Raw genomic sequence first — 12,722 nt, forward strand, 5'->3', positions numbered from 1 at the left:
GCTTCCCAAGGGATTTCAGGAGGCTGGAGCTACACGTGTGTACCCATTCTTGAATACTAATGGGCCAGTAATAATTTTTTATGTATTCATAACTCTTGAAATTAACTGATACAGTTCATATTTTCTCCATTCCTAGGAAAAGGCGATAACCAATATGAAAATTACTGTGACTGAATTAGAATCTGCCCTGGAGTAAGTATAGCGGTAACACAACAGAACTCATAGATAACTTTAGTTATGGACCAGACCAAACCCCCACAAAATATATTAAGAAGATGTCCAGACTTTTAAAGGCAAGTACTAAACATTGTGTTCTGGATACAATTCAATTGGCCAAACTACCAGATTTGAAGTAAAATATTCTATTCATACACTGTAGTTAAAATGCAACAAAAGAAAAGAAAAATTGGAATAACTTAACTCTACTGGAAAACTTAACAAAATAATGGATTATTTAACTACTAAGTAGTAATTGTTCCAATGTAGTAATATCCTATAAGTACACCCATAGCAAAATGGCAAATTCAGTAAAACCCATGTCTTGCATGCAATTCTAGCAGCAGAGAACCCCCAGCTTTTAGCTGTAACAGAGAGAGACAAAACGGCTTCCGCTTTCAGCTTTGTAACCCCAGCAGCTGATAAACTAAAACTATAAATCCTGCTTCTGTAAGAGCTTGACCCCACCAATTCAGGCTGCTTCTTTTGTTCCAACTTTAAAAAAAAAGCAAGGCATCACAGTCTGTTTACTTTATTGGATTCGAATAGATAGCTCAGTAGCTTTTCTTAAAACTTCTCTTCAGAAAAAAAACAAGACAAAATGCACTTTTTAAAGCCATAATATAGTCACACTGAAAATCTTCTGAAAATTTGACTTGTATTTTAAACTTTATTTTCACTCAGCCTTTTGAATGACACTCTAAGTAACCGAGACCGGGAAATAAATTCCTTACGTCGGCAACTAGATTCTATTCATAAGGAGTCAGAGGAATTAGAACAGTGTCGAGATGCTGCATTTAAAGAAAATCGTTGTTTGAGAGATGACTTGACTCAAATGACGAGGGAAAATCAGGTAATATGAATTATTTATTTGACATTTAATCAAGTGCAAATTGTCCCTTCCCTGTCCCACACTTGTTAGATAGAAATATTCTTATCAGCATATAAGGCTATATTTCAATTTTGATTTTAAATTTGAACTCTTAAAACATTTCCAAATTCAGAATGTTTTTCAAACTCTTAATGGTGGTCTCCAGTTTTAATTTGCAATTCATGCATCATCGATATTATTTCCTTTTTCTTTCGTGTTTAGTATTTCATACTAGTTGCCATCAGATTCCATCTTCCACCTTAATTAATGCTGTAAAAACTGAAGTAACATGTCAATAACAATACCCTGATTTTGTCATTTGTAAATTTGACTAGTTGCACTAAGTTGCTTCTCTGATTACACTTTTTTTTAAGCATTTGTGTTGTTTTTAAGCCTGCCTCAACCTCAAACTCCTTTTTGCCTTTCTGCCTTTTAAAATATATATTTCCCTATATGGCTACTCATACCAGTAACACTCTTTACCAGTTCCCCTTTCAGCATTTATGTAAGTTGTTTATCCTCCTCATTTCATATCTGTTAATTTAGTCATATAATAATATAGAACTTGAATGAAAAGGGACATATTTCTTCTAGTGAGAAACACCAATATATAGGGAAGATAATATTTATACTTTATGAGAAGAGAATACTGATTTGTTAGCAATTAATTGGTAGAGGCATTATCATGATGGATGTACCAATTAGATGATGACCAACAATTAACTGCCAAACTTTGTTTTAATTTGTATGTGTGGGATAACAACTATGCTAATCAGATCATTTCTGCTGTATATCACACAAAATAATGAATGAGCCTAACATTGGTCCTGAAAAGTATCCTGTCAAAAGGCTCAATGGGGGTTTGAGGCAACAGGTGAGGTTGGTAAGTAATAGCAACATGAATGGTATATTGTGTGGAATAGGAGAGAAATCAAAGACCCCAGTCATAGCCTCAACATAACCCAATGGGCCCCTGGACCCTGACTTAACCCCTTGTCCTGGGCTCTGGTGTTCACCACTACAAAGATGCTGCCTCCAAGCCAAATGAAGATTCTACCTAGCACACAACTGAGTAATGCAGTTTATGAATTTCAGTGCCCACTGATGCTGGGTATGTGGCTTTATGTCCATACCAGTAAAGGATCGAATGAAACAGTTCAGGAACAGTAATGATTCAACTTGCCCAGACCTGTAAAAATCAAAATACAGTATCCATGTTAGATGTGATTCTAACATTTGCTAATTAATCCCTGGTGTGGTAAGAATTGGGCAGACAACCAATTTAGGATTGACACACTCGTATACACATTGAACCTGCTTCACCTCAACAATTCAAAGTGATATTCATTCTGTTTTTCATTTCTCAGAACTGTGATTTGACCAATCAGAGTCAACCTACCTTATTCAAAGTTGGCAGTTAATTGTCAGTCATCAACTAGTTGGTGCATTCTTCTTGGCAATGATTTTTCTGGCCAAACAATTCCTTGTCAAAGTTATGCTAGAAATGTTATTGAGATAATGTGTGAGTATAATGTGTATCAACCATGTTATGGCTAAGAAGAAAAATGATTGATACTTAGCGCACCTTTATGTATGAGTTACTTTAGTTACACTTGAGGTCAATTTTTAACCTATACCATCCAAAAACTTTAAATTTTTTATTTGCTGTAGAAATGATGAATACAGTGGTTAGAAAGTTGTGCCTGTATTAATTGTGATAATTTAGTCCTTGTTGCCTTTACACTAGGCAGTTTAATGATTCTATAATTATTATACTAATTAATAAAAAACTTGATGATAACCTTCACTAATTTTCCTATTAGACAATCACAAATGAATTGGAACAAGCTTTGCATGAAAAGGATGAGTTAAAGTCAAGAGTGCATAACTACATCAACGAAGTGGCAAGAATAGAGAGCTTAATGGTTGCCAAGGTAACAATGATAAAAGATAATCAGAAACTAAGTACATTTTCATATTGTTATCCATAAACTGTTATTTCTTACAGTTGGTTTCTGAATGCAAGTTTTAACCCATTATTGTTCTGATTATTCTCCACCAAATTATTTGTTATCTATTTGCTTGTTCTTTGGTTTGAATGTAATTTAGAACTAGGTACATGTTAAATTCTTCGTACGAATCTTGCCAACAGAAGAATTGTGACATTCTAATGATAATTCATGGTGAAATGTTAACCTGTCCTTTAGTTTAATAAAATGCCTTTTCTATATTTAATGTTGATCAGTTAAAATGTTTTTTAAAATTTAGAACATTGTGGAAAAATCCTTATTAGAATTTTGCAGTTTGAACCATTTGAGAGCAAATTTTAGTTGATAAGAGATTATTTCATAGCTCAGCCCTGTTTTTCTAAAATACACATTTTTAGGCTTATTGATTCTCTGATGTTGATGCTATTGACTGGCAAGGGCATATGGCTAGATTCTATTTCAAAATTGGCAGCATGGTCCAACATGTGACCCACGTGACTTATCAGCTGAAGGCTAAATGTTGTCTAGTTATAGCTGCATATAGCATGGAATACTTTAGTCCTTGAGTTAAAGTCATTAGCAAACAATCCTGATTTGACCTTCTGTTGGGGAGAAGCTGATTGTTGAAGCAGCTGAAGTTGTTTGGACCTAGGACAGTTCCTGCAGTAGTGTTCTGAAACAGAGATGATTCATTTCCAACAACCTGATGAATCTACTGTTATGTTGATGTGACTCCAATCAGTGGGCAGTTTGCTGCCTGATCCCTTTAGATTTCCTTGGAATGTAGGCTTAGAAACAAGATTAGGACATTTGCCTTTCGATCTTGCTCTACCATTTAAAGACAACATAGCTGTCCTTTCCTGTGTGCAACCTTATAACCTTTGAATGCCTTCAAAAACATGATTTCAATTTTCTTAGAGTCTTTGATGCAACACCTGATCAATTGATGCCTTGATATCAAGGAAGTCACTCTCATCTCACCTCTGGTATTAAACTTTTTTTTCCCATGTTCGGATGAAGGTGGTATTGATGTTTGGAGCTGTATTTGACAGGATTGAATTTATTCTCCTTTTGTTGGACAGGACATACTCAAGTAACTTTCCACGTTGTTGGGTTGGTTCTATTGTTGTAGCTGTACTTGCACAGCTTGATATGGCTAGTTCGGGAAGAGATCTGTTCTTCAGTATAATTGCTATGATGTCGTCAGGGCCTTAGCCCTTGTGCAGTATCCAATGCCTTCAGTCCTATCTTGATATCACAAGAGGTGAATTGAATTGTCTGAAAGCTGGCATCTATAACGGCAGTTCCACAGCAGAAGATGCCAGCAGACCATTCACTCAGTACTTATAATTGAAGATGGTGAGGATGGGTAATCCCAAATGCTTCTACCTGTTGTTAGTTGTTTAATTGTACGCAACTCTTCACTATTGGATGTGGCAGATCTACAAAGCTTTGATCTGATCTACAGTATGATATCGCTTAGCCCTCCCTATTATGCTGTTTTCACTGTTTGGAATGCAAGTAGTTCTGCATTGACACTTCACCAGGTTGACGCTTTACTTTTAATTAGTTTGGCGCTGCTTCTGGGATGATTTCCTGCATTCTTCATTGAACCAGAGTTGGTTTCCTTGACTTGATGGTAATCGTTGTTTGTGAGTTTGCTGAATCTTGAGTTTATGGATGAATACAATTTTGCTGATGTTGAGAGTCATGTGCTTTATGGATGTTGAGTTCTAAGACTGCTAGATCTGTTCTTAGACTGTTCCATTTATCACAGTTGTCATACTGTGAGAAGACAGCACTTGGTCTTTACTGATAGCTTACCGTGCTATTAGCATAGTTAGATATGCCTGATTAGTATCCCTGAGCTGTGGATGCTCACACATACACTCTTAAATGGTGACAGATCCTTATCCTAGAATAAGACATGCTCATTTTCTTAAGTACTTTAACATCCTTTATTTACATTTGAACTTTACAGGTTACGAAATACAGCTGTTTAGTGTATTGTCTAAAATCTCTCTCTTTACATGCTTCTTCCAGTCTAATCTCTTTTGATCAATTTGCTGATGTCAGATTAAAATCAATTTATGACAGTTATTTGCAAATTCCATTACACCACAGTCCACAAGGATTGTGCAGAGATCAATCCTGCTACTGTTGTCATGGTCCGATGCATTAATGAAAAGTAAGTTCATGAGGATAAAAACAAGTAGGATTTTCCTTCTTGTCGGTTGTCCAATAATGCACCACAGGCCAGTGAATATTGAAGTTCCCCCAACGTTGCTACTTCTTTCAAACTTGTTCAACACGGAAGATTACTGATCCGTTGACTATCACTGGTCAGGAGGCGATCATCAGCAGGCGGTTTCCTTATCCATGTTTGACCTGGGTGAGAGTTCATGGGGTACAGAGTCAATGTTGAGGACCCTAAAGCCCACCTTCTCATGGCCTTAGACAGCCACCTCTGGTGAATCTGTCCTGACTTTAAGTAGAGGGACATTTCTAAGATTGGTGATGGTAGAAGATGAAACATTGGCTGTAATGTATAATTTGGTGAGCATGGATATTTCAGGCTGTTAGCTAGCCATTAGGATAGTTCTTCTCACTTTGTGTATAAGTGAGGAGAATATCTTTGCATTCACTGGGGAGTGTGTGCTTTCATTCTTTCAGACACGTAGGTCAATTTTGTGTTGTCTATCTGATTTCATTCTTAATCAAATTTTCTGTGGCACTTTGATTCAACTCAGCAGCTTGCTAAGGACAGTTAAGAGTCAATCGCATTGCTCATGATCTGGAGTCAAATCTAAGCAAGAGCAGATAAGGAAGAAAATTTCCTCTGCAAACAGCATTGGGATTTCATAATTCCTTGCAAAATTACAAGGATGATATGAGGAACCAACAGAACTAACTTGTATTAAAGCAATGATGCTGGTCTCGTACCATTTTCTCTGAGCAGTCTTTAATAGCAACTGGACCAGCCCAATTATAGTCCAGCAATGCAAAAACATTCAAACAAGTCACAGCATTTTATTAAAGAAGAAGGCTATGGTAATGAAAGAAGAAAACTTTTGATGTATGTAACCTACTTTAAAAACTGATCAATAATAATCTCCAGTTGCAATGTTAGGTAATTGTTGTTAAAATCACCAGTAGATCTTGAAAGGAAGAGAACTCTACTGACACTTGTGTCAAGATATGTTTTCTAATAATATTCTTCAGAGCTCTGATTTTAATTTCTATACCTTGGACTCTCAAACTAGCAGGAACCTCAATATCTTGAAAACCCAGAGCAAATCACACCTTAAGATTGAAAATTCCAGGTGATACTATGCTAACTCCTGTAATCTTTCCTTAATTTAAATTCAGTTATCATTTGAATAAATTGTTTTGTGCTCACTCCAAGTCTAATATATCTTCCTCTTGAAACATTTTCCCTCTTCTGAGGTTTCCATTGTTTGTGGACTTTAAAGTGAAATACCAATTAAAAGTTTAAAATGCATCCAGAGCTCTTCCCTTCTTTGTGGCAGTAGGCATTACTGACTACAGATGCATCAACAATATCAAGTTGACATTCCAAAAGAATTTTGGAATCCAGATTCTGTGTTCCATAGGATGTACTTTTCATGCACTGTTTCAGAATTATTGGCAGAAGAAGGGTGCTTCTGCTGGATTTATGCAAATTGACCAGTTCTGTTAAAGATAATTCTGCTTTCTGAAATGTAACTGGAGGTCATATAGCAATGGAGGTCATATGTAGCTCATTGGCTACATATGTGTTCAAGTGGAATGTAACAAACGAGAGTAGAAGTTGGCCATTCGATGCTTTTTTGACATTAACTGATCTTCTATCTCAATATATCTCTTACTCTTTTTTTAGAAATGAAGAAAACTATTAACCCTTGGTAAATGCCTCTGGGATACTCTTAATGTCTGAGCACCCACAACTGTCTGTGACCGACAATTCCAATTATCCAACATCCTTTTGCACGAAGGAATTTATCCTCCTATCAGTCCTGATGTTTTTCTGAGACTGTGACCTCCAGTTTGAGACTGTATGTTTAGCAGAAATATCCTTTCAACATCCACCATGTCTAAATCCCGTAAGATTCTATGCTGCAATGAGGTCACTTTTTGTCTCTAATTTCTGGGGAATGTAGATCTATTCTACTCAAAGTCACCTCATTGATTCATTCCCTAATGGATCACCACCCTAAAGGTGAAGATGAAAGGAAAATCATGATGATTGTCTATGTGGTGCAAGTACTCTTCAGTCTTTTAAGATTTATACATTTTTTTGCTAACAATAGGAACAAGAACTTCATCATATGCTGGAACAATTCCGAATGGCAAGTAATCAGGCTGAGAACTGGGAGCATAAGGCTCATCAGGCAGAGGGCGAAAGCAGCTCAGTTCGGTTGGAGCTGCTGTCTGTGGACACAGAGAGACGACATCTTGAGGAAAGAGTGGGCAAGCTTGAAAAGGAAAGAGAGGAGGTATTATTTATCAACAAAATCTGTAAAACTATAATATACATAAAGTCTAGTATCTATTTGGTCATTTTAAGTAATATAGAAATAGGTATAGGCCAATTTAGTATCTTGAGCTTATTTAGAAATTCAGTGAAATCATGGCTGATTCACAAACAAGCTCCATGTTCCAACCTTCACTCCATATTCCATAATCCTTTGAAAAGCAAACATTTGTCAATCTTTGGTTTAAAATTTACCAATGTTCTAGCATCAAGTGCTGTTTGAGGAAGAGAACTCTACGATTTTTGTGTCTAGATATGTTTTCTAATAGTACTCTTCAGAGCTCTGATTTTGATTTCTGTATCTTAGAGTCAAACTAGCAGGAACATCAATATTTTGAAAACACTCAGCAAATCGCACCTTAAGATTGAAAATTCCAGGTGATACTACGCTAGCTCCTGTAATCCCTCCTTATAATGTCATCCTTAATTTGTGTCCGGTTATCATTCAAATAAATTATTTTGTGCTAGCTCCGTATTATATCTTCATAAGGTATGGTGACCAGACTGCTCATTATGCTCAGAAAGTGAGGTTTAACAATGGTCATGCACAGCTGAAGCATGACTTCCTTTCCCAGATACAAATGGATCAAGATTTTTGAGTGTTTTCATGGTATTGAATGGTCCATGTACCTGGATCCCCAGGAATTACTATTAGGAAAGGCTGGTGTTCTATCCTTCTCAGATCCAAATGATGACCTCACATTTGCTAAAAGTCTGTTTATTAACCATTTAAATAATAAGCAGGAGTAGGCCATTCAGCCTCTACAGCTTGTTCCACCATTCAATAATGTTGTGGCTGATCTGATTGTAACCTCAAATCCACATTCCCATCTACTCCTGATTATCCTTTCACCACCTTGTTAATAGCAATCTATTCACCTTCGCATGAATAATATTCAAGAATCTGTTTCCAACACTTTTTCAGGAAGAAAGTATGAAAGACTCATGACCCTCCGAGAAAAAAAAAACTCATCTGTGTTTTAAATGGGTAATCTTTACTTTTAAACAGTGGCCTCTAGTTCTAAGGCAAGAGATATAGTATTTGTGAGCAGTCCAGGCAAGATTCACTCGGTTTATCTGGGCACGCAAGGTTTTGAGCATGAGTAGGTTGGCCCTGTATTCATTGGCACCTTTGAAAAATTTGAGACAACCTTATTAAAGGTTATTATCTCAGATATTATTTCACATTCTTAGAGAGCTTGACAGAATACATGTTGTTCCCTTGTGGGAAAATCTAGGACTCAAGGGCAAAATCTCAAGGTAAGGGATCATCTAGTTAGGAAAAAGATGAGGAGCAGTTTTTTTTCTGAGGGTAGTGAGCTGGTGGAATTCTTTACCACAGCAGGCTGTACAGGTTGGGTTGTTAGGTGTATTCAAGGTTGAAAACAGACAGGGTCTTAATCAACAAAGGAATCAAGCATATGGAGAACAAGCAGAAAAGGTGAGTTGAAAATTGTGATCAGCTGCAATATAATTGAAAGATGGAGCAGATTCAATGGGCAGAATGGCCTACTTCTGCTCCTATATCTTATGGTCATGTACGCTGTTCCATTTTATCAATGCTACTGTGTATTGTTCTCTAAAGTCTCTCAAAAACTATGTCTAACATGATTTATCTTTCATAAATCAATTTTGTGACTGCCCAATTTTACCATTCCTTTTTAAATGTTCAGTTCTCACAGCCCGTATTGATAGGTTTTAACATTTTCTGCACTACTGATTTCAAGCTAATAGGCCTGTAGTTCTTGATTCTCCCTCTTCCTCTCTTCATATACAGTGGAGTTACATTTGCTAGCTTTGAATCCATGGGACCCTTTTCAGAATCTATAGAATTTTAAAAGATAACTACCAATGCATTCACTATCTATGTAACCTATTACTTAAGCACAATGTGATGAATATCATCTGGTCTGTGGGATTTATGAATCTGCAATCCAGTTAACATTTCATGTGCTACTTCTTTACTAGTACTGGCTTCTTTTAGTTCCTCAGTTTCACAAGACTCTTGTTTGCATAGTATTTCTGGAAGATATTCCATATTTTCTTAAAAAGAGATTTTAAAAAATGCTGTTTAGTTTCTCTGCCATTTTCTTAGATTAGATTAGATTACATTACATTACAGTGTGGAAACAGGCCCTTCGGCCCAACAAGTCCACACCGACCCGCCAAAGCGCAACCCACCCTTACCCCTACATTTACCCCTTACCTAACACTACGGGCAATTTAGCATGGCCAATTCACCTGACCTGCACATCTTTGGACTGTGGGAGGAAACCGGAGCACCCACAGGAAACCCACGCAGACACGGGGAGAACGTGCAAACTCCACACAGTCAGTCGCCTGAGGCGGGAGTTGAACCCAGGTCTCTGGCACTGTGAGGCAGCAGTGCTAACCACTGTGCCACCGTGCAGGCCCATAAATTTATAGTGAAGATAAGGTGTTGGGGGCCGGCGAAGCGAAAATCATGGAGGAGGTGGAGGGTGTGGGTGGTGTCCCGAACATAGGTGGGGCGTTCTTGGACTAAGGGGGACAGGAATTTATCTCCACTATAAATTTTCCTATCCTCGCTTGTAATAAGGCCACATTTGACCCAGCTTTTCCTTCTCACATGCCTAACAAAGCTTTCATTATCCATCCTTATGGTCCTCGCTGGTTTGTATTTGTATTCTCTTTCCCTTTCTTACATATCAGTTTTTCTGGCATCCTTATAAGGCACATCCTTTGATGCAATACAATCTTTAACTTATTTTGTTCTCCATGGTTGAATTGGCTGTTCCTTTATGTGTTTGTGCCTTAAAAGAACCAATATCTGTTGTAGACTGGGTAGTAATTCTTAAACTGAAAAATGTGTTGCTGGAAAAGCACAGCAGGTCAGGCAGCATCCAAGGAGCAGGAGGATTGACATTTTGGGCATAAGCCCTTCTTCAGGAATGAGGAGGGTGTGCCAAGCAGTCTAAGAAAAAAGGTAGGGAGGAGGACTTGGGGGAGGGGCATTGGGAACGCGATAGGTGGAAGGAGGTTAAGTTGAGGGTGATAGGCCGGAGAGGGGGTGGGGGCGGAGAGGTCGGGAAGAAGATTGCAGGTCAAGAAGGCGGTGCTGAGTCCGAGGGTTGGGACTGAGATAAGGTGGGGGGAGGGGAAATGAGGAAGCTGGAGAAATCTGCATTCATCCCTTATGGTTAGAGGGTTCCTAGGCAGAAGATGAGGCGCTCTTCCTCCAGGTGTCGTGTGGCCATGGTCTGGCGGTGGAGGAGGCCAAGGACCTGCATGTCTTTGGAGGAATGGGAGGGGGAGTTAAAGTGTTCAGCCACAGGGCGGTTGGGTTGGTTGGTGCGGGTGTCCCAGTGGTGTTCTCTGAAACGTTCCGCAAGTAGGCAGCCTGTCTCCCCAATGTAGTGGAGGCCACATCGGGTGCAGCGGATGCAGTAAATGATGTGTGTGGAGGTGCAGGTGAAGTTGTGACTGATATGGAAGGATCCCTTGGGGCCATGGAGGAAAGTGAGGGGGGAGGTGTGGGCGCAAGTTTAGCATTTGTTGCGGTTGCAGGGGAAGGTGCCGGGAGTGGAGGTTGGGTTGGTGGGGGGGTGTGGACCTGACGAGGGAGTCGCGGAGGGAGTGGTCTTTCCGGAACGCTGATAGGGGAGGGGAGGGGAGGGAAATATATCCTTGGTGGTGGGGTCTGTTTGGAGGTGGCGGAAATGACGGCGGAATATGGGATGGCGTTTTTACAGGGGACAGGGTGGGAGGAGGTGTAATTTAGGTAGCTCTGGGAGTCGGTCGGTTTATAGTGAATGTCCGTGTTGAGTTGGTCGCCCGAGATAGAAATGGTGAGGTCTAGGAAGGGAAGGGAGGAGTCTGAGACGGTCAGGGTGGAACGTGTTAGTAAATTGGATGAACTGTTCAACCTCCTCACAGTCCTGTCCCCCTTAGTCCAAGAACTCCCCACCTACGTTCGGGACACCACCCACACCCTCCACCTCCTCCATGATTTTCGCTTCCCCAGTCCCCAACGCCTTATCTTCACCATGGACATCCAGTCGCTATACACCTCCATCCCCCATCACGAAGGCCTCAAAGCCCTCCGCTTCTTCCTTTCCCGCCGACTCAACCAGTACCCTTCCACTGAGACCCTCCTTCAACTGACTGAACTGGTCCTCACTCTAAACAACTTCTCTTTCCAATCCTCCCACTTCCTCCAAACCAAAGGAGTAGCCATGGGCACTCGCATGGGCCCCAGCTATGCCTGCCTCTTCGTCGGATATGTGGAACAGTCCAGCTTCCACAGCTACACTGGCACCATCCCCCACCTTTTCCTCCGCTACATCGATGACTGTATCGGCGCTACTTGTGCTCCCATGAGAAGGTTGAACAGTTCATCCACTTTACCAACACCTTCCACCCCGACCTCAAATTCACCTGGACCGTCTCAGACTCCTCCCTCCCCTTCCTAGACCTCTCCATTTCTATCTCGAGCGACCGACTCAACATGGACATTCACTATAAACCGACCAACTCCCACAGCTACCTAGATTACACCTCCTCCCACCCTGTCCCCTATAAAAACGCCATCCCATATTCCCAATTCCTTCGCCTCCGCCGCATCTGCTCCCAGGAGGACCAATTCCAATACCGAACAACCCAGATGGCCTCCTTCTTCAAAGACCCCGTTTTCCCCTCAGACGTGGTTGACGGTGCTCTTTACCGCATCTCTTCCACTTACCGCTCCTCTGCCCTTGAACCCCGCCTCTCCAATCGCTACCAGGACAAAACCCCACTGGTCCTCACCTACCACCCCACCAACCTCCAGATACATCGTATCATCTGTCGTCATTTCCGCCACCTCCAAACAGACCCCACCACCAAGGATATATTTCCCTCCCCTCCCCTATCAGCGTTCCGGAAAGACCATTCCCTCCGCGACTCCCTCATCAGGTTCACACCCCCCCACCAACCCAACCTCCACTCCCGACACCTTCCCCTGCAACCGCAACAAATGCCAAACTTGCGCCCACACCTCCCCCCTCACTTTCCTCCATGGCCCCAAGGGATCCTTCCATATCCATCACAACTTCACCTGCACCTCCACACACATCATTTACTGCATCCGCTGCAC

At 40.4% G+C, this 12,722-nt stretch overlaps 1 protein-coding gene across 6 annotated transcripts in view; it reads left to right on the forward strand.

The window, feature by feature from the left end:
* The window catches only part of cep135 (centrosomal protein 135), a 135,695-nt gene that overhangs the window by 108,886 nt on the left and 14,087 nt on the right, over nucleotides 1-12,722 (forward strand). For all 6 annotated transcript variants that reach the window (XM_072569596.1, XM_072569579.1, XM_072569590.1 and 3 more), the window contains 4 exons: nucleotides 137-192; nucleotides 901-1,069; nucleotides 2,911-3,021; nucleotides 7,386-7,571. In XM_072569596.1, the coding sequence (XP_072425697.1) occupies nucleotides 137-192; nucleotides 901-1,069; nucleotides 2,911-3,021; nucleotides 7,386-7,571 (522 nt within the window). The remainder of the gene's footprint in view (nucleotides 1-136; nucleotides 193-900; nucleotides 1,070-2,910; nucleotides 3,022-7,385; nucleotides 7,572-12,722) is intronic.

This window comes from Chiloscyllium punctatum, chromosome 1, assembly GCF_047496795.1.
Source record: "Chiloscyllium punctatum isolate Juve2018m chromosome 1, sChiPun1.3, whole genome shotgun sequence".
NCBI lineage: Eukaryota > Metazoa > Chordata > Chondrichthyes > Orectolobiformes > Hemiscylliidae > Chiloscyllium > Chiloscyllium punctatum.